The following is a 25,596-nucleotide window of genomic DNA, read 5'->3' on the forward strand; positions in this document are numbered from 1 at the left end:
CAGTTCAAAAGCATCAATTCTTTGGCGCTCAACTTTCTTTGTGGTCTGACTCTCACATCCATACATGACTACTGGAAAAACCATATATAGAGAGATGATATAGGAAAAGCTTAACAAAGTTTCAGTCCTTCCTTGAACATGTTTCTGTCATTGTTTTGTCTTTATTTCTCAACATACTGTCTGTCTCATTCTTTGTGGATCAAATTATACAATGTCAATACCAGAGATTAAAAACGTAATAGCAGTTTTAATCTGGCTGTTAAGTAAGTGTTCATTAGTTTCCTGCCATACGCAGGGCGTTAGGCTTTCGGTGCTGTGATCTCTCCACTTTCTGTCTCCTCTACCACCTTTCATTCTTGTATTCGTCCAACCTCTACAGGTGCTTTACTAGATACTGGGATGTTAATGGTGAGCAGCCTCTGCCAAGAAACCTCCCATGAAATCCGCATAGACAAATCTAGACAATTGCAGTGTCATGTCGTTAAACGGTGTGATGTGAGCACCGGGGTTGCGGATATCCCACAGAAAGAGTAACATCTTTAATTTTCCCTAAGGTCTGTCAAAAATATTCTTTAACTTCCAGACTCCAAATCATGACTGTAAAGGCCCTCAACAGTTTTGATGTAACCAGTCTTTTCCCCATTGTTGAATCTTGTCTAGCACTTATGACCACCTTTCCATCTCTTGCCTATTCAGTAATTCTCCTGTGCTGCATTGCTCATCCCAACATTAAAACATTTTTGGAAGGGTTGAAGGGGTTACTTATTGCTCTGTGAATGTTTTATGACAAATAACTGAATTCTGTATTTCCAAAGATCATTTTCTCTTTAGTTTAATTGACATTTTCATGAATTTGTCAGGTCATGGGTCTGGTGACTAAAATTTGTAATATTTTAAAGAGCCTCTTCATAGCAACTTTCAAACTGTATATGCTTAACCTTTAAAATGTATCCATAGGGCACCCTTTGTTTCTCCTAGCTTAAGGTTTTGTGGTAAAGGTGAGCGCTCTATTCAGGTTCCCTTTCTGTTGAATTTTATGAAAGTGAAAAAATCGAAAGTGTTAGTCAATCAATTGTGTCCGACTCTTGCAACCCCGTGGACTGTAACCCACCAGGCTCCTCTGTCCATGGGATTCTCCAGGCAAGAATACTGGAGTGGGTAGCCATTCCCTTCTCCAGGGGATCTTCCCAACCCAGGGATCGAACCCTGGTCTCCTGCATTGCAGGCAGATTCTTTACCATCTGAGACACCAGGGAAGCCCTGAACTTTATGAAATGAATGAAAAATTCAAGTGTTAGTCCTTTGAGTTTGTGTACGTTCGCTTGATAGGAAGGAAAAATTTGGGTGATTTAGAAGTGATACCGTATCACTGCATAGATTATGCCTTTTTTTTTCTTGACAGACCTGGCTGTACCATGCAAGATTCTTTTTTTCTCTTGTTTCTCCAAGTCACAATTGTATCTCTAGGTTCATTTCAGCCTTTGGAGGGACATGTCATATTCAGGGACACAGCCTGCTCCCTATCCAGTTTCCCAGGCACAGTGGTAATTGTGTTTGCATGCTCTGCTTTTATCAGTACTGCTGCAGATGCTAGCGAATGGCTGTCCATCTGTTTTCTGCCCTTTGAGATCAGGTCCGAGTGTGTTTCCTGTTTGTACTCTTCTGAGGCTTCTGTTTGTTTGCTTTCCTAAGGAAAAAAGTGCTACCTGCCAGGGGCAAATTGGCTTACTGTTTGCATACATGCAATTTCTCTGTGCATATAATATGCATAATTTTATATGAAATAACCATTTTCTAATTAACACCCTGGTGATAGTTAGGTGACTGAGGCTAGTTAAGAGACAAGGAAATGCTTCCAATGCTTTTATCTTTCCATGCTATGGGAAAGGAGAATTTGACAAGGCAGTTGAAGAGAAAGGGAAAGGAAAGTAAATTTTCTGTGAAGAAAATTCCAAGTTTTTTATGTTTCAAAATCTTCAGTATTATAATGCAGTTTAAAAAAAATAAGGTACAGTGAAGTGTTTGTGTGCTGAATAATGTACCTTTATTTTTTTAATTTAAGCCTTTTATTTTATATTGGGGTATAGCCAATTAACAGTGTTGTAATAGTTTAAGTGCATGCCAAAGAGACCCAGACATACATATACATGTATCTATCCTCCCCCAAACTCCCCTCCCAACCAGGCTGCCACATGACATGAATAATGTATCCTTAAATGACAAGGGTCCCATAAGTATCTGTTTGTTCAGTTCAGTTCAGTCGCTCAGTCGTGTCCGACTCTCCGCGACCCCATGAATCACAGCACGCCAGGCCTCCCTGTCCATCACCAACTCCTGGAGTTCACTCAAACTCACGTCCACAGAGTCAGTGATGCCATCCAGCCATCTCATTCTCGGTCGTCCCCTTCTCCTCCCGCCCCCAACCTTTCTCAGCATCAGAGTCTTTTCCAGTGAGTTATCATGTGAGATTTAACGAAATTAACATGCATCTTCTCTGCCTTGGTTTTCCTAAGTCCCAGTTATGGTATAGAATCTTGAGAGTGCTGCACGTGGGTGTAAATTTTGAACCAAATCTGACTAGCTCTACAGAGGAAATATCATTAGAAAAAATACACTTCAAATAGAAGCATTTTTGTCTTGCTTTGGGGTTGTGAAAGTAGTACATACACCATATAGAAAAATAAGAAAATACAGAAATGTCTTAAAAAAGAAAGTTATGCTTAAACCTCTGATCCCTATCCTCATCTCAGATTTAACCACATATTAGGTTATTTCCTCCCAGACTGCAGTGAATACCTACTAAGTGCCAGACACTGCTGGGTTCTGGGGTGCATCAGTGAAAAAACATACAGAGTTAGATTCTGCCCAGTGGAGTTTACATTCTATATATGTTCATGCATTTACTCAAATACACTTTGCAATCAAGCTGTGGATACAGCGTGCTTGCTTATATTTCTTAGCCTTCTATAGAGAACACTTTCCACTTGTTAAATACTCTCCAGAGTTGTGATTTTTAATGGCTATATACCGTTTTATCTTGAGAATGTATCATAGTTTATGTACCCCTCAATTCAAGCTATTTAAGTGTTTTTTGTTATAAAAATGAGTAACCATGAATATTCTTAAATGTACATCTTCTGTTATTATAAAAATAAGTAACCATTAATATCTTTAAATGTACATCTTCACTTTCATAATTTATTATACTTAGGTAGATTATTAGATATGAGTTTATTAGCGGGCTGAATGTAGGAACATTTTAAAGACTCCACAAACACTGTTAAATTGCCATCTGGAAATAGTGTATAGCTTGTACTTCCATTTGCAGCATATCTATGCTTCTTAAATTTTGTACTTCTCAGTATTTAATATTGTCAGGAAAAAGAAAACGTTACCAGTTTGATTGGTGAAGAGTATTCTCATAGTGTTTTCAATTCTTTATTTCTAAGAGCACATTTTAAAAAATACCTTGTTTTGTGGCTCATCTCTTAAAGTTGTTTGCCCATTTTTCTATCTAAAGTAGTGTTTTTCTTATTTATTTAGCAGCACTCTTTATATATTAAACCATTTAGCCCATTGTCGTGTGTGCAGCCAAATTTTCTCTAGATGAAGAACGGACGTTTTCCTCAACTCTTCTACCAACCAAACTGTAAGACTGGAAATGAGGAGGAGGCCTTCCTCGTGGTGCAGATGAGAAGTCGGATTCTAAACCGAATCTCTCTCTATAACCACAGCAACAGCAGCTCAGTTGCTGTGACTGAATTACCTGCAAGCAGTGATGTGTGAGAAATGCAATAGTTCTATAGACAGGTCTGCCTTCAGAGCCTGAGCTGGCAGAGTCATGTAACATGTGAGCACAGGGAGTGAGCTCAGTACTGGGTAAATGACGCTCTGCCTTAGCCCTCACACACTGTAGTGATCGTAGTGACTATAAATTTAATTGCTTTCCCCCAAATATGCATGCCATCTGTATGTACCTCAGTGTATGTATAGATACACTTTCAGGGTGTATAAAGAAAACGTCGAGCCTCGTGGCTGTGGCTGAGTGAACAATGAATGAGATCTTGACAAACAGCCTCTGTTCTGAATAGGGGGATAGATTTATGCTTAAACTAGAGTAAACTGTGTTACCAGGTAATAATTTTGAGCAGTGAAGTACGTTTGCTACAGTAACCATTAAAGAAACAGATAAATCACAGCAATTTCAACATGGCACTTGAGCCATTCAGTAAATGGGTATTTTAGATTTCATTTGCTTTTGAACTAAGTTCGATAATTTATGGAGTAAGTCATTCAAAGATTAATGTTTAGAGAGGAGGAAAATCACTATCCAAGAACAGAAACATATCATTTATGTATATTACATCAGAGCTTGGTCTGTCTGTGTTTCCATTATAAACCTGATTTTTCAACCACTTAAAATACAGCAGTAAAAAGTTTGCCCTGGGCTAAAATTTGGCAGTTGTTTCAACTTCTGAGTTTCCAATTTTTATTTTATTCTTAGTTTTCTTAGTCAAATACTATGACATTTATGTGTGTGTTTTAAATGTTTTATAACATTAATATTGGACTTCCTGTGTGGCTCAGTGACAAAGAATCCCCCTGCCAATGCAGGAGGCACAGGAGACTCAAGTTCTGTCCCTGGGTTGGGAAGATCCCCTAGAGAAGGAAATGGCAACCCACTCCAGTATTCTTGCCTGGAAAATCCCATAGACAGAGGAACCTGGTGGGCTACAGTCCATGGGGTCAAAAAGACTCGGACTCAACTGAGCACGCACACGGTCGCATCTTTACTATTGATTCAAAACTTCATTTCTTTCAGAGGTAAAAGTTTGTCACTGACGACTTTGGAATACTGGATTGTCATTGCCTGTCATTGATTCTGAGGCTTTTTAAGATGGTTAAAAAACTTTTAAAGATGGTTTGAAAATGGGATTCAAAGACTGAGAAAGAACAATGGTTACATGTCATGACGGTGTTTGATTTTTACAGCTACAAAGACAACAATAATAATGCTCTAAATCATGACAAAATGTGAGCCAGTCTCTTAGAGGATTCATTTCAATTTGGCATCTCCTGTTTGGTGAAGCTACATACTTTTATAAAATCCATATTCACACACTCACTCTGCATACTAATCAGATCAGATGTTATTTATATGATAATGTGGAGGCTTTGGGTTTTTTATTTTCTCAGTTATGTTCATCTTACTTAATCATGAGTTCCTGAAGTTCAGCGACTCTTCTTTATACCTCCAGTTCCCAACATGTCAGCTAAGTATAAAGGTGACACTTAAGAAATATTAGTTGAATAAATGAATACATGAATGTTTGTTCAGTTACAGGCAGTCACCAACTTCCAAAGATTATTCATTCTAAAACATTTGAGTCACTGGTTCATTTTCCTGTAAAAATATAACGGAAAAAGTAAATTATTCCTCAAAGCCTTATTTAATTTCCAGCTGTTACACTGCAACATAAGTAATAGAATCACTGTAGTTGACAGAGGTCTGGATCAGTTTTTGAAATAGCCTGCATCCCAGGCAGCAGATAGTACCATGGTCATGATCTCAAATCCTCCAGTTATACAGATTCCACGTGTTGTAAATAACTTTCTATTGTTGGACACCTGGCTTTACCTGCCCCCTCCACCTTTAAGTGATGTTAAGGTCATCCTCTTGATCATCTCCTAGAGAATTAAAGACCAGGCTGGAGTTTAGATGTGACTCAGGATGCAGGAATCTCTTTAACCTCCAGGCCACTGAATCCAGGATTTGAAGCCACTCTGAGCAGCCTTGTCTGGGACGGCAGTTCTCAAAGTGTGGCTCCCCAGGACTTCCCTAGTGGTCCAGTGGTCAAGAATCTGCCTGCCAAGGCAGGGCACCGGGGTTCGATCCCTGGTCCTGGAATATCCCACAGGCTGTGGGGCAACCGAACCCATGCACAGCAACTACTGAGCCCAGGCTCTAGAGCCTGGATGCTGTAACCACTGAGCCCCACGCACTCGATGGCCCACGAGTGGCATCTACTGAGCCTGCGTGCTGCAATTACTGAAGCCCACACGCCTATAACCTGTGCTCCCCACTGCAGTGAAGAGTAGTCCCCACTTGCCGAAACGTGATAAAGCCTGTGCACAGCAATGAAGACCCAGCACAGCCAAAAATAAATAAGTAAATCATAAAAAAGTGTGGCTCCCCAGTCAGCAGTGTGGTCTTCAGCTGGGAACTTGGTCTTAATGCAAATCAGCAGGTTCACCCCAGATGGACAGAATCTGGAATTCTTAGGAGGGTCCCAGCAATGGTGTTGAACAAGCCCTCTGGGCGGTTGCAAGGTGCTAAAAGCGGAACCGCTGTTCTAGGGCTTATTGGAGTGTGATCCCAAGATGGGACCTTTTGCGATTCCTCTGGGCAGCAAGCTCCATGATGGCTCACACCATATCAGCCCGCTGTCCCGCACTCTTCTACCAAATGTGATGATCACGGGGCCTTGGAACTGTTGGATGAGTGTGGTTCAAGGTGCAGTTCATGGTATACAGTGGTCAGACACGGTGGAGACACAGGAACCTTTTGGCTCCATGTGGCTGAGCTAGCTTCAGGATGGATGTTGGATGCACAAGTCTGCACACTAGAAGTTGGTCACTTTTTCATACCTACTATGAGAAGTTTCAAGTAGATTTGAAATCTGTTACGTTTTTGTAGGAAATTTTATTGTGATGTTACTCAAAGTGCTGTTAGATTCTTGCAATATAAATTGCCATTAAGTATTTTTCAGTGGTTATAAAAATGGCCAAAATGATTTCATTTTAGCTGCGTGAGTGAACTCCTTGTTAAGAAATGACCAACAAGGGCAGCAAGAGCTCACCCTTAAAAGTTTTGCTCCAGTCTCGCTTACAGTTCTTTCAAGCATGTATCCTAATTTTTAAAAGTTATTTTTAAGTAAATAAGCCCACAGTTCTGTTTTTTAAAAATTAAAAAGATTTTATTTGGAAATTTTGTAGCAAATCAATATTTACTGTTTCCATTTACAGTCTGATATTATCAATAACTACTATTAAAACATATAATAAATGTTTTTTTCACTCAGCCCCTTCTCCTCCCGCCCTGCCCCCTGCGTGCTGTGCTCAGTCGTGTCCTGCTCTGTGTGACCCCATGGACTGTAGCCCATCAGGCTCCTCTGTCCATCAAATTCTGCAGACAAGAAGATTGGAGTGGGTTGCCATTTTCTACTCCAGGGGATCTTCCCGACCCAGGGATAGAACTCGTGTCTCCTGTGTCTCTTGCATTGGCAGGTGGATTCTTTACCATCAAGCCACCTGGGAAGCCTCTCTTTCCTCCCTACCCGCACCCACTCTGTAGAGGGACCTGTTATCATTGTGCCATGTGGGAAGGTGCATAAGGCGTCTGTCTGCCTTCTCTCCCTGGAAGCCCTTGTTTGTATTTTTCCTCTCTCCTCTGAGTAAATAGCCCCAGTTCCTCCAATTGATCTCGTTTGTATGATTCCATTTCCAGACACCCTTAAGCGAAGGTTCTCTGGTTTTCATTATCCTCTGGAAGATGTGGCAACCAGAGCTGCGCAGATAGCACCTGCCTGCATAGCACCTGCCAGGACAAAGGAACATGGGGCCTGTGACTTTTTCTAAACTTTTTAATCTATCTTTGGCTCTGCTGGGTCTTCACTGCTGTGCTCCGACCTTGTCTAGTTGTGGTGAGCGGGGACTACTGTCTCGTTGCAGTGCCCGAGCTCTAGAGTCTGGAGCACAGTCTCAGTAGTTGTGGTAAATGGGCTCAGTTACAGGCCCCCCCTCACCACCTCCAGGGCATGGGATTTTCCTGGACCAGGGATGGAACCGGGATTCCTTGCATTGGCAGGCGGATTCCATTTTTTTTTTTTTTTTTGTAGTCACGTTTATTTTTGTTTATTTGCCTATTTGGATCTATATATGTTTGCTTATTGTCTTTTAAATTTTTAATTTATTTTTAATTGAAGGATAATTGCTTTACACTCTTGTCTTGGTTTCTGCCAAACATCAACACAAATCAGCCATAGGTGTACCTAGGTCCCCTTCCTCTTGAACCTCCCTCCCCAGGCCTGTGAATTCTTAACTGCTGGACCACCAGGGAAACCCCTGGGTCTGTGATTTAGACATTAAGTGCAAATAATTCCCATGAGTGACTTCTGAAATCACTGGAATGTCAGCTCTGTGAGGGCAGCAACTGTCTTTTTCAGGGTTTATCCTTCTTGACTAGAACAGTGCTTAGCATACAGTGTATGATCAATAAATATTTTTAAAATTAAAGAATGATTAGATGGAAGAGTAAGTGAAGAGACAGCGGAGAGAAGTTTTATTTATTTATTTATGGCTGCACGTGGGCTTCTAGTTGCGGTGAGTGGGGCTACTCTTCCTTGTGGGGGCTTCTCATTGGAGGGGGCTTCTGTTGTTGCAGAGCACAAGCTCTAGAGTGCAGGCTCAGCAGTTTCAGACCGGGGCTCTAGAGTGAGAGCTCAGTTGTGGCTCATGGGTTCCACAGCATGTGGAATCCTCCTAGACCAGGGATCAAACCTGTGTCCCTTGCATTGGCAGGCGATTCTTAACCACTGGACCACCAGGGGAGTCCTGGAGAGGGATTAAAAGCAAGCAGCCCCATTTACTTGCTTTCCATCACTTTCTCATGTTAATCAATCCCAATCGGCAATGAGACTCCCAGAAAATCTCTGTGAATCTGGATCTCTGCACATTGTTCTTACAACTGAGGTTGGATGGACCGACATCATGGTGTCCACCACTGGGAAGTGCAGTGGCCGTTTGTATGTTGGTGTCAATAAGCTAAACTGAACTATACAACTTTTAAAAAAGGATGATTAAAATATCTTTATGACACTGTGCCTTTTAATATTTACACTTATATGACACGAGACACTGTATTGGTTTTATTCATAGAATGAACATGTGCGTGCTTCCACCATGACACATGTCATTGAAAAGATCTATTGTCATTGCCACAGTCTAGGTGTTATTCCTGTCTTTCTGCAAGATGCTTGGTGCCTGCTCTGTACGCAACTCTGTTCAAGTTGTAGCAGCCTGAAAGATTGAGTGCATCATCTCCTAAGACAGTTTAGAAGTTAAACTACCTTGTTTGAAATGAGACTTGAGAGCACCAAGCTTGACACTCTTAGATTCAAGTTATCCTTGATTTTAACCAGTTCATCGAACGTTTACTAACACCCTGTGTTTTACCACAGCCATGCATCATGATGGCAGGATGTATCTGCTTTCTCCCCAAACTGAGTTCTGCCCCCATTCTGGGTCCTGTGTACTGCCAGTCGGTAGGGGTGGGGGCGTGTGCATTTCATGAGTGTCCCCTTGGGAGACCCCTCGGTTTACACTAGGGCATCTCAGGCCTGCCTCCAGCTTCAGGAAGTTAAAGCACTTGGAAGACAGTTCTGTACGGACCTGGCTTGTGATGTTGGTCAGGGAGATCTAGTGTACTCTCTGCCAGAATTCAAAGCAGAAATTCTCACTCACAGGAATAGTCCTGTATCTTTTGACTTACCTTGTGCTATGTGCTTAGTTGCTTCCGTTGTGTCTGACCCTTTGCAACCCTATGGATGTAGCCCCTTAGGCTCCTCTGTCCATGGAATTCTCTAGGCAAGATGGGTAATGTCAGTCTTTAACTGATCATGTCTTTGCGTTAAACACTAGAAAGCTTAGCCCCTTCAAATGTGTGGTCTCCATAACCTGTATTTTGTGAGCTAATGTAATTCATGGACTGGTTTTACTATAGGATCTTGCCTTTTCTCCCTCTCTGTATCATTTACATTTGTCTTTTAACTTTATCCTGTAACATTGCACTCAAGTTTCACAAGGCATTCTAAGTCATTTTTGCAACATGGAGAGATCTAATAAATATGTAACAAATGCTTGGAGAAGGTGGGCTAGGGCAGCAAGGAGACTCCCCACAGGGCAGTGATGGCTAGAAATTGTCACTTTTGTTGCTTTCTTATCACTGCTTCTAGAAATTCACTGATTTGTTAATTATGGTTAGGCTTTAAAGTTACAGTCAGTGGAATAGCATTCAACTGTGGGGAAAAAAGTTTTTTTTTCCTTGGGACCTTTCTTCTTTGATGTGGTGGGATGGGAGTAGTTTTCCATTCACTTTCATTCACTAGAAAAATTTTTATACACTAGGCTGTGAGTTTATTTATAGGAACCTGAAAATGACAAACGCTTCCTGTTTCACCTGTGAACGATTTAGGTGAAACAAGACATGACAAGGTATGGGGCCCGACTGAGAACACACAGGCCACTGCAGATTTTACCTTAAGAGTGATTAAATACTGCCTGTTCTTTTAAAGTTCTTCCAGATCTAAGTTGTAGATCATTTTGAGAGTATTTGCTGAATTGCTTTTACTTACTGATGTAACTCCCTGCAACCCGAAAGAAGTTTTAAAGCATGAAAATACATGTTCCAGTCAGTGAGACCTGAAACAGAAATCAGTGGGAGAGTCAGAATCACTGGCAAAGTAAACAAGCTTAAGCAAATCAAACCAATAGATAGCCCTCAAGCACTTCTCGTGAGCAGAGAGCCTGTGCAAGACTTTGGAGAGAAACACCCATAAGAAGAGGGACCGTCTTGTTCATTGCTGTCTGTTTAGCACTTCATATGGGATCTGGTGCATAATCAGTGCTGAATAGTTTTTGCTGGGGTGTGTTTATGCAAACACTCTCTGTGTGTCTGTGTGTCTGTCTGCCTGTGGGTACAGTGAGTTTCCGATAAGAGGGCATTTATGATCTAGTTGAGAGAATAACTAGACCCTGTGCTTCCCTGGTGGCTCAAATGGTAAAGCATCTGCCTGCAATGCAGGAGACCTGGGTTCGATCCCTGGGTCAGGAAGATCCCCTGGAGAAGGAAATGGCAATCCACTCCAGTACTCTTGCCTGGAAAATTCCATGGACAGAGGAGCCTGGTGGGCTACAGTCCATGGGGTCGCAAAGAGTCAGACACGACTGAGTGACTTCACTTTCTTTGAGGGAATAAAGTAAAGTGAGCAGAAGAGTGTGTGTCTGCTAAATCACTTCAGTCGTGTCCGACTCTTTGTGACCCCATGGACTGTAGCTCACCAGGCTCTTCTGTCCCTGAGATTCTCTAGGCAAGAATACTGGAGTGGGTTCCATGCCCTCCTTCAGAAGATCTTCCTGCCCAGTGATTGAACCTTCTTCTCTTTGTTTCCTGCATTGGCAGGCAGGTTTTTTTTTTTTTTTGTAACCACTAGTGTCACCTAGGAAGCCCCAGGCCTAAGAGTACCTCCACATAAGGACCCTCAGGCATAGTGTTTAAGACAGAGCTGGGCAGGGAAGGTTTAAGGAGAGATGGGTTTGTAGCTGGAGCTGAAGGATGACTAGGGTTTGGGTGGACTGAAAGCAGCAGGACATTCCAGGCAGTCATGAGGGAAAGTGAAACACTAGGAAGGCATCCACTCAGGGGACAGTGGACCCAGCACCCAGTCTCTAAGAAGAGGGTTTATGATCTGACCAGTTGGTTCAATGGGCCTCTCCTTCAGAACTGTGACCTTTATCCTGTCTGCACTGTGTTTCCACATTTTGGGAAAGATTTTGGAACATAGATGTGACACAGAGTACAAAGGCCTTGCCTCTCAAATTGATGTGGGCATACGGATCAGCTGAGGATCTTGGTAAAATGCAGATTTTGATGCAGGAAGTGGGAAGTGGGGCCCATGACTGCCTTTCTAACCAGCTTCCAGGTGATTCTAATGCTCGTGATGTCATTGTTCAGTTGTGTCTGACTCTGCGATCCCACAGACTGCAGCATGCCAGGCTTCCCTGTCCTTCACTGTCTCCTGGACCTTTCTCAAGCTCATGTCCATTGAGTCAGTGATGCAATCTAACCGTCTCGTCCTCTGTCACCCCCTCCTTCTCCTGCCCTCAATCTTTCCCAGCATCAGGGCTTGTTTTGTTTTTTTTTCCAATGAGTTGGCTCTCTCTGCATCAGGTGGCCAAAGGATTGGAGCTTCAGCATCCAATGAATATTCAGCATCGATTTACTTTAAGATTGACCAAGGAGACTGGTTTGATCTCCTCGCTCATGATGTGTGAAGCACTTTAAATACCAAAGACAAAGCATTAGGATTTCAAGGTTTATTGGACAGTAGTGCTTGAGTGGGCATGACACTGCTCCATCCTGGGATTTCAGAGTCAGAAAGGAACTTGACGACAATCAAATGGTCTGTTTATCTTTTGTTGTCATTGGAAAAACCAAATAAAATAAACTGAGATATAAAGTGGGAGCCAGATTGGAATATAATTCTACCAGCCAGAAGTCAGCATCTCCCACTCTGCTATGCATTGTGGTCCAGGTCTGTGAGGGGGACAGCAAAGAAACTGGTGTCTGTGAGAGCAGATGCGTTGGCTGTGAGAAGGAAGAAGCAGCATTCCCTAATGTGATGGAAGTGAGAAAATTCCTGAGAAAACACTGAGGTTTAAAACCAGATAGAATGAACATGTGCCTTATTGATGGGTTGGAATGGAGGAGTCAGGCAAGGGGAGGATACATGGCCAGCAGGGACATGCCATCACTTCGGTCTTCCTGTTAAGTGATGGATGCCACATGTGTCTTTTTTATTTCAATTAATTAAATTATTTGGCTGTGCTAGGGCTTAGTTGTGACATGTAGGATCTTTAGTTAAGGCATGTGGGATCTAGTTCCCTGACCAAGAATCAAACCCAGGCCTCCTGCATTGAGAGTGTGGAGTCTAAGCCACTGGACCACCAGGGAAGTCCCCATCAGCCACCAGTAGCACCTTTGCCCAGCAATTCAGAACTTTGTTGCTGCCATTCATTGAATACATTGGTAAGAGCCTGGGGCATTTCGCTTGTAGCTGAAAGTTGTAAGCACACAGCCCTCTTGCTTTTTTCCACCTTCCTCTTCCTGTACCCGAGGTGGAGGATGAGAACTTGGTGCCAAGCGGGGCTGGTGGGCTCCTGATGTTCTTCCTCCTTGCTTTTGAAACAAGCAGACGGGTTTATCCCTCTTGCTTTCTCAGCTGTGAAGTTCCTTTGGCTTCCAGCACTGCCAAGGGAGGGAGAGGTGTGGATTTCCACAAAAATGTGAAAGCGAAGTTGGTGTGGGAGTGAGGGCCGGGTACTTGTTTTCCAGGCCCTATTCTGCCCTGAGTAGATTTTGACTTTGGTATATTGGACAGCGAGTGTAGTGCTTCAGAGTGAAAACCCAACCATGTAAGGTCAGAACTTTAGTTTCTTATTTGACCTTGACTGGTGTGACTACTTCCCTGGTGGCTCAGACAGTAAAGCGACTACCTGTAATGTGGGAGACATGGGTTCAATCCCTGGATTGGGAAGATCCCCTGGAGAAGGAAATGGCTACCCACTCCGGTACTCTTGCCTCGAAAATTCCATGGATGGAGGAGCCTGGTAGGCTACAGTCCATGGGGTTGAAAAGAGTTGGATGTGACTGAGCGACTTCACTGGTTGGTTCACTGGTGTGACCGCAGAGTGTGTTTGTGTGTGTGTGTGTTGCCCATGTGTGAGTGCATGTGCGCATGCCCAGGCAGGTGGAAACACACATGTGCTCTCACGTTTTGGTTTTAGGAAACCACTTATGTCATCTTGAAACATTCTTCTGTTTTTCTTACGGTGTTTGACACAGGCTTCCCAGGTGGTGCTGGTGGTGAAGAACCCACCTGCCAATGCTGGAGACAAAGGGATGCGGGTTTGATCCCCGGGTCGGTAAGAGCCCCTGGAGGAGAGCATGGCAACCCACTCCAGTATTCTTCCCTGGAGAATCCCATGCACAGAGGAGCCTGGCGGGCTATGGTCTATAGTGTTGCAGAGTCAGACATGACTAAAGCGACTTAGCATGCATGTGCACACATGTTAGACATAATAAACATTCAAGGAATTGTTGCCAGAAATTGCCCAATTTGACAAGAAATGGATGTGAGCTTTTCCCCCCCAGTAATTTTTTTGTCATCTAATTCATTTCTTAAAAAAACTGTATAGTACTGTGGTTTAGTTTCTTTCAGTCAAACTATGAATGAGATTATTTCTAAAACTATCATGGACCTTTGTTGTTAAACATAAGCTGCTTGCATAGCTTTATGACTTTAGTTATTAAAAATTTTAAAACTTCAAGTGTTTTAAACAGGGCATGGCCTAATTTGAGAAATTAAGTTTTGATATTTAAGAAGTTTTTAATTGTTGAGATAGAACTAAAGTTATTATAGATTTAATTTTTTAGATTAGTTATTATGAAAAATATAGAAGTATTATGTGTTTTCGCACTTAATACAGAGCCCTTTGTAGGAATAATCATTGGTGTTTATGCCAATTCAGAAATACAGAAGCCACTGCAGAAATAATCAATCATTGGTGTTTGAGAATCCTGCTAATGCATGCCCTGGCAGTTTAGTGGTTAGAATCCCACACTTTTACTCCTGAGTCTGTCACTGTTTTCATTTTTCTCCAGTCTATTTGCCATGAAGTGATGGGACCAGATGCCATGGTTTTCGTTTTTTGAATGTTGAGTTTTAAATCAGCTTTTTCACTCTCCTCTCTCACCTTCATCAAGAGCCTCATTAGTTCCTCTTCTCTTTCTGCCATTAGGGAGGTGTCATTGCCCTCATTCAGTTTAGTTCAGTTGCTCAATCATATCCGACTCTTTATGACCCCACGGACTGCAGCATGCTGGGTTTCCCTGTTCATCACCAACTCCTGGAGCTTGCTCACACTCATGTCCATTGAGTTGGCAATGCCACCCAACCACCTCATCCTCTGTAGTCCCCTTCTCCTGCCTTCAGTCTTTCCCAGCATTAGGGTGTTTTCCAATGAGTCAGTTCTTCGCATAAGGTGGCCAAAGTATTGGAGCTTCAGCTTCAGCATCAGTTCTTCCAATGAATATTCAGGACTGATTTCCTTTAGGATTGACTGGTTTGATCTCCTTGAAGTCCAAGGGACTCTCAAGAGTCTTCTCCAACGCTGCAGCTCAAAAGCATCCATTCTTTGGTGCTCGGCTTTCTTTATGGTCCAGCTCTCTCACCAAACATGACTGCTGGAGAAACCATAGCTTATTCCCCTCATTACTCTGGCTGAATCAGGAGCGGAAAAGGGGGCAGCCTAACCTGAGAATGGGACAGGGAAGGGGGATGTCAGGGGCCTTTCAATGCCCATTCTTTTTTTTTTTCTTCTTCTTTTAATTTTTTAAAGTTGAAGTATAGTTGATTTACAATGTCATGTTAGTTTCTGGTGTACCACAAAGTGATCCAGTTATATATATGCATGTGTGTGCTTATGTATTCAAAAAGAATATAGAACCTTCTCTATTATCATTTATGACAGGATATTGAAAATAGTTCCCTGTGCTATACAGTAGGACCTTTTTTAATGTATTTTATATATAGTGGTGTGTATCTGTTAATCCCAAGCTCCTAATTTATTCCTCCTTCCCTCCCTTTTACATAACCTTAACTTTGCTTTCTTGGAATCTGTTTCTGTTTTGTAAACAGGTCTATTTGTATCATTTTTGTAGATGTCACATATAAGTGACATATAAGGTGTTTGACCTTCTCTACCTGACTTACTTCACTTAGAACGATAATCTCGAGGTCCATCCATGCTGCTGCACTTTCTCTGCCCACTTTGACCTGAATGCATCCTTCTTTGTTATGTAAGCAATACCCCTTATTGCTGCATAGGTGTTTGCATACATGTATACATATACCAGTGATGGCGCTCTTTCTGCCTGGCTCTTTCACATCTTTTCATTTCACATTGTGCAGTGGAAGGAATCTATTTTTTTTTTTTAATGCTAAACAGAATAAAAAACTGTCCAGCACTTTTTTCCTCAAGTGTGTGTGACACATTCCCAAACTTGTCTCATGCTCTGCACAGAAGGTGTTTTATCCAACTGTACATCAGTACCTGCTAGCTTTAACTCTTTATTGTGATGTTCTGTTTCTTAGGCTCTATGGTGGGTCCACATGGGTTTTATCATATTCACAAGTGCATGACAGAATGGTCGTCTTTTGCATGTTTGTCATTAATATCATGTGACATCCATCAATATCATAATAGTGGAATTTTGCCAAAGAGCCCAATCTATTTTCTCAGCAAACATCAAATAAGTCCTTAACTTAGTGGGTAATTTTACAAGCTTCTCCTCACTTGTGTAGTGTTTTCACTTTAGGGTACATTTAGTCTAAGAAATCCCTCATTATAATGGTGGTTGTCTCTCCTTGAGAGATGAAATTAATAATGTTTGCTCTGAATCACATTATTTGTGGCATATTCTGTGGGTGGAAAAGCACTAGAAACAATCACAGTGCAAAATCTCCTGTTCAGCATATTCTGTTCCTGATAAAACAGATGTTCTGCATGGAAACTGACTGGGTCCATTATTTTAATAGGGTGAATTGTAATGCATTATACATCAAACTTACACCCCCAACCAATTTCCTAAGTAGCTACAGCACAGTCAAATGTCTATTATAAGTGACAAACTAACACGTGAAAATGAATTGTTTTAGAGTATTAGTTCCAGATCATCAAACGTTTAATATGATTGTTAACAAGCATCAGCTTTGTATGCAGGAATGGGTACGTTTTGCATAATATACCATAAATATTGTGTTTATTATGTGGAGTAACAAGTGATGCACCAATAAATAAAATTTATTAGAAAAGTGCAGATAAAAATGTACAATAAAAGCAGGTAGTTTATCATGGTCTGCATTATCTCGTAAGTAGAGAGTTAGAGTATCAAGAAAGTTAAGAACAGGAAGAGTTGAATCAGTTACTTTGTGTTGATGGGTATGGAGTTGGGTGCTAGAAGGACAATTTCAGAGAAAATTTCAGGGGAACTAATAGAGTTGTGTCATAATTCTGAGGCTTGCATATCAACTGCTGAATGGGAAGACTTAGGATGAAAAAATTCAAATTCTACCTTTGCATACTTCCTACGGTTGAAGTTTGTAAATTTCTGTATGCACTGATCCTAAAAGGTTTGATATCAGGGCACCAGATTGGTTTCTAAGCACCAAGAACCTCCAAAATACATATCCCTTTTGTTGATTGCACTTGAGTCTGACATCATACCAATCAGACTTGGAATGTAACTCAAACATTTCCACCCATTGTTTTCCGACAGAATATGTATTTGATCATTATAAACAAAACTGGTAATACAAACCAGGAGAATGTGAACCAGAGAGAAGTTCATTGGGACTTCACACCACTCTATTTTTTCATAACAAACGAGGTCCTGGAACTGGAGTCGAGTGGGTTGCCAGTCCATTAAAACATTTTCTCCTGTGGCCTGCGTATCCACATCACCCCATTCTCAGATGTAACCACTCCAACACTCTCATTTTATTTTCTATATTTATACTAGATTCCTGTTAACTTGTTTACATTTATACTTTTGTTTGGAGTTACATTCCATTGCTGCATTTTAAAATATTGGTCTAGATGTATAACTGTGCTAAAGATGAAATAGGCAAACTGAAAAAAAAAAAGGAAATTAGATGAAAGTGAGAATTTGTAATTTGAGATGATCTTTGCCCATTTCCTGAGTGTTTACTGACTAATGTTAACTAAGAAAACAGTCTTCATATAGTACCCATGTAGTCCCGAAGAAGATAGTGATCTTTAAGAACACAATAGGATTATCGGAAAACTTTCATAATTTCATATTTCAAGCTTGTATAATGTTGGTGATATTACTCCTTCCTCTAAAACTGCCCATTTTCCTGCTTATGACTTACTGATCAGCTGGGGACCACCCTGGTCTTGGACCACACTTTGGTGTGAACCTTTGCTTTAGCACCTAATTAAAGTTTTTCTCTAGTTATGAAAAAGTATCAGTGTGGTGCTCTATCTACTTGTATAACTCATTTTTCTATAGTATGCCATAACACTTCTAATAATGTCATTTTCCTGTTTATTTCAATATATTTTTTAATCACAGGTAACTGGTGTATCTTTTTTTCTTTTTCTTTTGAAGGGGTATCGTTTTTTAAAACTGTGAAATGAGAGTATTATCCTCTGTGATTTTATCTCTAAAATCCTTTGAATCCCCTGCCTCTTCTTTATGACTTCATGACACAAATGGATCGTAGTAAATTCTGTGTCTTTGTGACGGCCTAGTCTCATCCGGAAATCGTTTTACCATTAACTCTCCATACTCTTCAGTTAGACTGTGCTTTTCTCTTCTGCAATAAAATTGTCACCAGTGTCAAGTGATGTAATTTGGAAAACAGTTCACTTTTAAAAGGCTAGGGCTCTCATTTAAAAAACAGTTTTTTTCAGAAAATCTGTTCATCTCCTCCCACTGTAACCTAGCATTTCCCAACTCTCCCCCATCTCTTCTTACACATTATTTGTCTTTTCTGGTGTGTGCCACATTTGGAAGTCTCATTAAACCAGCATCTGTTCTGTTTTAGGAGAAACCCGAAGCCAGCCCCACGTCACTTCAGCTGCGGTCCCAGATCGAAGTAAGCGCAGTGACTTTAATCATCTATTTTTGCTTCTGTCTTTTTTTAAAAGTGGTATTATGTAAAAACGAGATGAAGCCTGCTGTTCTGCCTGCACTGACCCTATGAATCTTCTCTCCTAGGAGTCGCTTGGCTTCTGTAGCGCCGTGTCAACACCAGAAGTGGAAAGAAAGTAAGTTTTCCTCCTTCTGTCCTGGAGCAGAATTTCTAAGGTGTCTTTTAGGTCCTTTCTGACGGAAATGGGATAGGTGATTGTATGCATACTGTGTTTGTACTGTGGAACTTGAAGTTGTTTTCCTGTGTGTGTGTGTATATGTACATGTCTGTAGGTGGATGTGTGTATTCTGTAATTCAATTGGTGATGCCTAAGGATTCTGCAGTGTTATTGATTTCACACTCCTTGTTGTAAGTGAACCTGAAATATCTAAAAGTGAGCATGGAGAAAAGGAAGAGACAGCTAAGTCAACCAAAATGGTTTTCTTCTTTTACACTGATTTTTGATACAGGATGGAAGTCATAAAGAAGCAAAGTACAAAAATATAATACATTCCAGAATAAAACAATGGTTACAGTACCCCTCTGCACCTTGCTTTGAAGTGTGTGTGTGTGTGTGTATTTGTGTGTGTGTGTTAGTTGGTCAGTTGTGTCTGAGTCTTTGCGACCCCATTGACTGTAGCCTGCCAGGCTCCTCAGTTCATGGAATTCTTCAAACAAGAATACTGGAGTGGGTGGCCATGCCCTGCTCCAGGGGATCTTCCCGACCCAGGGATCGAACCTGGGTCTCCTGCATTGCAGGCAGATTCTTTACCACTGAGCCACCTTAAAACAAGAATAAACACTTGTCACAGAAGATGGTAAATGCTCACTAACCTTTCCTGTTGAAGGTAGTACTTTTGGCTTAATTGTCCTAACTTGGACCCTGTAATCTTGACTCTCATGGAAGAAAATTCTATGTTATAGTTTATATTTCCAGTATTTCTTTTAGGTCACTTAAGAAAAAAAAAAAAAATTTTTTTTTTCTTTCCCTTTTCTACTTTATTCCATCATAATTACGCTAAAAGGTTCTATTTATGATCTTCTGAGGTAAAGAAATTTTGAGAAAGTCCCCATCTTTAAACAGACACTTCCTCTGGCACAGAGCCACTTAGACTGTTTGAGGCCAAGGGAGGCATAGAAGTGGTTTAGGCGTCACAAGTATTTCTGGAATGAAAAGCACACGTCAGGCGAGTGTGTGTGTGCTTTACAGCACAGCTCTGCCTAATCCGTCCACGTGTGTGTGCTGCTGGCACGGACGCGGCTTCCAGGAGCGGAGGCTGCCATGCCAAAGCTTCAGTCTCACTGAGCGGATTCGGTTTCAGGCCTGGGGAATGTTGGGGGTGATGAGCAGAAGAAATCCCAGGCCATTGGCCCCTCGAGCTTGAAAGATTAATGTGCCATAAGCGTGAATTTCCTTTGTCTTAGCTGCATGTATTCTCCTGGGACTTAGTAGTGTGGAGGCTGAAGTAGCCAAGAGATTTGAGTTGACCTCGACTTTGAAATTGGAGGTGTGGTGATGTTGAACTGAAGGTGAGCAGCAGCTCCAAACAAAAGGCTGTGGGCTCCTCCGACCTGGTTTGCTACCTCTGTGTCATGATTCAGCCTGAGAGCTCAGGTGATCTCTCAATCTCTCAATCTACCAGGGGACAGTAAATGTTTGCCTTTCCTCCTCAGAGGAAGTGACTCACCAAATTTATACTCATCTTAGTTAGGCTGGTGTTTCTCCTTCCCCTCAATTGTGGGTAGTCATTCTTTCTGTGTTTATCTGCTCCACTTGGTAAAATGTAGCATGACTCTTGTGGTCCGGAGGTAGACTAACAGCCTCCTGAGGTTAACAAACTTCTTTCTCTGTCTCTCTCTCTTTCACACACACACACACAGAGTTGTTGACGACCCCAGCCTCCCCATCTGTCATACACGCATTTTGCTTCTGTTCTGGTAAATTGTTGTTGTTTAGTCACTCAGTCATGTTTGACTCTTTTGCGACCCCATGGACTGTAGCCCTCCAGGCTCCTCTGTCCATGGCATTTCCCAGGCAAGAATACTGGAGTGGGTTACCATTTCCTTCTCCAGGGGATCTTCCTGACCCAGGGATCGGACCTGCGTCTACTGCATTGGCAGGCAGTTTCTTTACCACTGAACCACCCGGGAAGCCCATGTTCTAATAAATGGTTTCCTTAAATTTAGTTGTTTCTAAATAATTTGAAGGTTTCCATACATCTTTTCCTCCATTTCCCTTTTAACGGTTTTTTAAAACTATAATACTTTTTTAATTAAAAAAAACTTTTGAAAAGATTTTTAATTTACAGAAAAGTTTCAAGAATTTTGTGGTGAGCTCCCATGTGACTTCTACTTCAACTCATTAATTTTTGTATGCTTTGGCTCTCTCTTCTGTACACTCCTGTGTGCTTGCAAATACTTTGGAATGCAAAATCCTGCTATTCTGCAAATGAAGATGCTTTTGGTAACTTTGCAGGCCCTGGAGGATGACCTGGCAAACCAGTTGGTTGTGTCTGGTTAGTGACTACAAAGTATCTGCTAACCATAATACCCTTCTGAGTCAGCAGTGTTGTTTTATTGGCCGCAGGTTTCTTCTAGTTTTTTATTCAAAAGGTAAGAGAACTCAGTGAACAAAAGTGAACAGATCAACAGCAGCACAACCTTAGAAGCAGAGGCATCGATGTCAACAGGAAATGTGGGAGCCGAGATGTTGGCCTTGGAAAGGCTCCTGCCTTCCAGAGCAGAGCCACCGTCTCCTCCCCGCACAGTTATCGCAGGGGCCTCAGCACTCTTGCCCTTCCTCCTCCCCCAGTGAAAACTTGTCCTGAGGAAGGTATCAGGCATTAATTAGAATACAAATCATCACCTCTCTCAGTGGTATTTTACATTTAACAGCATTTAAAGTCTTCAAGTTACAGTACTATAGCTCTGGCCAGAAAAGACCCAGGAGGTGGGTTATTTTGGGAGACCAGCAGTAAGAATTCTGATATACCTGGCAGGACAGCACCTGAGCACGCTGATAAGTCAGGTTCCTTGGACTCTGGTCTCTAGATATGTAGTGTTAGTCCCTCAGTCCTGTCCAATCCCATGGACTGTAGCCCCCCAGGATCCTCTGTCCATGGACTTCTCCAGGCAAGAATACTGGAATGGGTAGCCATTCCTTTCTCCAGGGGACCTTCCCAACCCAGGGACTGAACCTGGGTCTCCTGCATTGCAGGCAGATTCTTTACCATCTGAGATATGCAGGACCTGCCTGGTGAAAGGCTGGATGGATGCTTGGATGGAGAGAGATGGGGGTGGGGGGATGGAATATGGATCTGCCAGCTGCCTCCCTCCCCAGTCTGACAAAGTCCCCATTCATCCTTTTTTTTTCTTACAGTCTGTAGGCCCTCCATATGCTTTCACTGAAAATATACTAAAGAAGGCCGATAGAGCTCTGAAAAGACTCTGATGCTGGGAAAGGTTGGGGGCGGGAGGAGAAGGGGACGACGGAGAATGAGATGGCTGGATGGCATCACCGACTCTGTGGACATGAGTTTGAGTGTACTCCGGGAGTTGGTGATGGACAGGGAGGCCTGGCGTACTATAATTCATGGGGTTGCGGAGAGTCGGACATGACTGAGCGACTGAACTGAACTGAACTGAACTGACATGGCCTATTGATGAGACTATCCATTTTATTACACCAATCTTGGCTTTGTGTCAACTGGTTAAAAGGGTGAATGCTTATTTTTCTTGTTACTCACCAATTATTCTCAAGAATAACTGAAAGAAAGAATTTTTGTTGGAAAATATCTTTTATAAGTATATATGGAATGTGTACAAGCAAGGAATGTTTCTCTCTACAACAGTTCTGTAAAGGTGGAGCCATTAGCCACTGAGAGCCCCCAGCCCCCACCCCAGGGACTTTTGTATGGAGAAAAAAACGAGGCACTCTGTGCTTTGGATCCTGGCCCTGTTAAGATGCACACCTAAGGAATAATTTCAAACAGCACAGATTCCTGCATCTTCCCATACATAAGTTTATTTAGTTTAGTCACTCAGTCATGTCCGACTCTGCAGCCCTGTGGACTGAAGCACGCCAGGCCTCCCTGTCCATCACCAACTCCCGGAACTTACTCAAACTCATGTCCATTGCATTGGTGATACCATCCAACCATCTCATCCTCTGTCGTCCCCTTCTCCTCCTGCCCCCAATCCCTCCCAGCATCAGAGTCTTTTCCAGTGAGTCAACTGGTCGCATGAGGTAGCCAAAGTATTGGAGTTTCAGCTTTAGCATCAGTCCTTCCAATGAACACCCAGGATCGATCTCCTTTAGAATGGACTGGTTGGATCTCCTTGCAGTCCAAGGGACTGTCAAGAGTATTCTCCAACACCATAGTTCAAAAGCATGAATTCTTCACCGTTCGGCTTTCTTTATAGTCCAACTCGCACATCCATACACGACCACTGGAAAAACCATAGCTTTGACTAGACGGACAAAGCTTTGACTTTGTCAGCAAAATAATGTCTCTGCTTTTTAATATGCTGTCTAGGTTGGTCATAGCTTTTCTTCCAAGGAGCTAGCATCTTTTAATTTCATGGCTGCAGTCACCATATGCAGTGATTTTGGAGCACCCCAAAATAAAGTCTCTCACTGTTTTCATTGTTTCCCCATCTGTTTGCCATGAAGTGATGGGACCAGATGCCATGATCTTCGTTTTCTGAGTGTTAAGTTTTAAGCCAACCTTTTCACTCTCCTCTCTCACTTTCATCAAGAAGTTCTTTAGTTCTTCTTCACTTTCTGCCATAGGGATGGTGTGATCTGCATATCTGAGGTTATTGATATTTTTCCTGGCAATCTTGATTCCAGCCTGTGCTTCATCCAGCTCTGCATTTCTCATGATGTACTCTGCATATAAGTTAAATAAGCAGAGTGACAATGTACAGCCTTGACATACTCCTTTCCCGATTTGTTGGGAAACACCAGTCTGTTGTTCCATGTCCAGTTCTAATTGTTGCTTCTTGACCTGCATGCAGATTTCTCAGGAGGCAGATCAGGTGGTCTGATATTCCCATCTCTTTAAGAATTTTCCACAATTTTTTGAATAGTTTGGTGATTAGTAGTAATCTTTTGATGTTCAGTCTTGATGTTTTCCCCCTCTGGGGGAAAGAAAAATCCCTGTTTATCCTGTCTCCTCCCTGGTCTCCTAGGATCAGTCCTCAGAGCTCTCTGAGAAGCTGTCCCCTGAGCTATAGTCTTCAGTAAGATCTTCAAATTGAACTTAACTTGCAACTTTTAGGTCGTGCATGTTTCTTTCAGTCAACAGAGTTTAGTTAGAGATAACAGAAAACCTAACAAGTGGTATTGTTAACTAAGGGAAGTTTCACTAGATGCAGTCATGCTCATGGGCAGGTCCAGGACTGGCAGTGCAGCTCGAGCGAGCCCTCAGGAATTCAGGCTATCCTTTTTCCCTCTTCTTTGCCTTTTCCCTCCCTCTCCCACCCTTCCTCCCTCCCTCATCCCTTCCTCCTTGCTCCCTTCCTTCCTTCCTCTGGTTTTAAAGTGCTGCTGCATCTTCCAGGAAGGAAGGAGAAGCAGGGTAAAGGGAAGAAGGTAAAAGGTGTTAGGTACTTAGAATAGGAAAATGGGAGTCCAAGATAGCGGTGGCTAAAAGACAAAGAGAGGAAAAAGCCTGCGAAAATAGAACAAAGGAAGGTCTGAGGACCCGAATGAGAACCTCAGGTGAAGCAAACAGCCCTGCTGACTAGCCCAATTTACACAGGACAGGCTCAAGGGGAGAAGGAAAAACATTTAAAAAGAGGATCCAAAATTGAGCCGCGTGCTACTGTTGGTGTCTTTTGGGCCAGCTCGCCCTCATGCCTCGGGTGTATTTTCCTTTCCTTGCCAAATTAAACTGAGTTGTAGCACCGAGCTGTAACACGGGTCTGTCTGTCGCTTCAAATTTTTGCTGTGGCAGGGCAGAACCGAGGAAATTACAAACTCCCCTGACATCTCACAAAGGTAAAAAAGCCAAAGGCACATCATTTACAAAGCTTTTCTAGAAACCCTGTCCAACACCCTCCACTTGACCCCACTCATTTCTTCCCACAGCAGCTGTTCTCTGAGCATCAGCTGTGAGCACAGTCTGGTGTTCTGGGTGTGGTTTTTCCCATTGACAAATGCAGAAACTGAGGCACAGAGGGGTTGATAAGTTGCCCATGTTTACACAACTAACAGGTGACAGAGCCCAGATTGAATCCCACTTAAAGATTCATGCTCCTAACCTTGAAGGTCTAATTCTAAAGTACTTGTTGTATTGCTTATGCAAATGGAGAGGTGAGAAGTGAATGAGTTCATTAGCATTCTGTAAATAACAGCAGTTAAAACTTCCACTTCAGATGTTCCCTTGGAAGGAGGAGCAAGTTTTATTCTTATATATACTGGGTCTCTTAAATTTATCTATAGAGACAGCAAGGGCCAAAATAAATCTCAACACTTCACCTTCGCCAATATTTATAAGTTCTTTTCTCCTGTGTCTTTCACTAGGGTTGAAAATTCGCTGATTTAGTTTCCCTTTCTTTCATTACCTGTGACTATACTTCAACTATTTTATGGTGAAAAAGTCTAAAAATATATAGCAGTGTGATGGAAGAGGAAGATAAATACAGTGGGAGCAGTGTTCTGTGGTCAGATAAAATGCATAGAATAGAGTTTATAAATGTTCTATGCAAGCATTTGTTCCATTTGAACTTTGCTTCACTCTCCAAATTGTTTCATCTGTTTCACCTGGCAAGCTGGTAACTCTTGAAGGTGTCAACTTTCTTTCCCGCAGCCCCCACCGGCTCAAAAATCTCTGTCTTTCCCTCCTTTTGCCTCTTGACTCCAGGGAAGACACCCTTGGTCCCCCTTGCTCGGTCTCACCTCCTGCCTTCTCACCTGATTGCCTGCTTTCCTGGTCTTGCCTGCCTCTCCCCCTGCTCCCCTCGTAACCCGCCCTCTGCCTGCCTGGCCATCTCTTCCCTTGATGTGCTCTTCAGGCTGGTTAAGCCACATTCT

The 25,596-nt window shown here is 42.2% G+C and overlaps 1 protein-coding gene across 4 annotated transcripts in view; it reads left to right on the forward strand.

The window, feature by feature from the left end:
* The window catches only part of SASH1 (SAM and SH3 domain containing 1), a 349,577-nt gene that overhangs the window by 225,394 nt on the left and 98,587 nt on the right, over positions 1-25,596 (forward strand). For 3 of the 4 annotated variants that reach the window (XM_055433599.2, XM_055433600.2, XM_055433597.2), the window contains exons 3-4: positions 18,471-18,521; positions 18,644-18,693. In XM_055433599.2, coding sequence (XP_055289574.2) covers positions 18,471-18,521; positions 18,644-18,693 — 101 coding nt within the window. The remainder of the gene's footprint in view (positions 1-18,470; positions 18,522-18,643; positions 18,694-25,596) is intronic. The other variant, XM_055433598.2, reaches the window with a different exon arrangement.

Source organism: Moschus berezovskii, chromosome 10 (genome assembly GCF_049115385.1).
Source record: "Moschus berezovskii isolate FMDL1 chromosome 10, NW_MosBer_1.0, whole genome shotgun sequence".
In the NCBI taxonomy this organism is placed as follows: Eukaryota; Metazoa; Chordata; class Mammalia; order Artiodactyla; family Moschidae; genus Moschus; species Moschus berezovskii.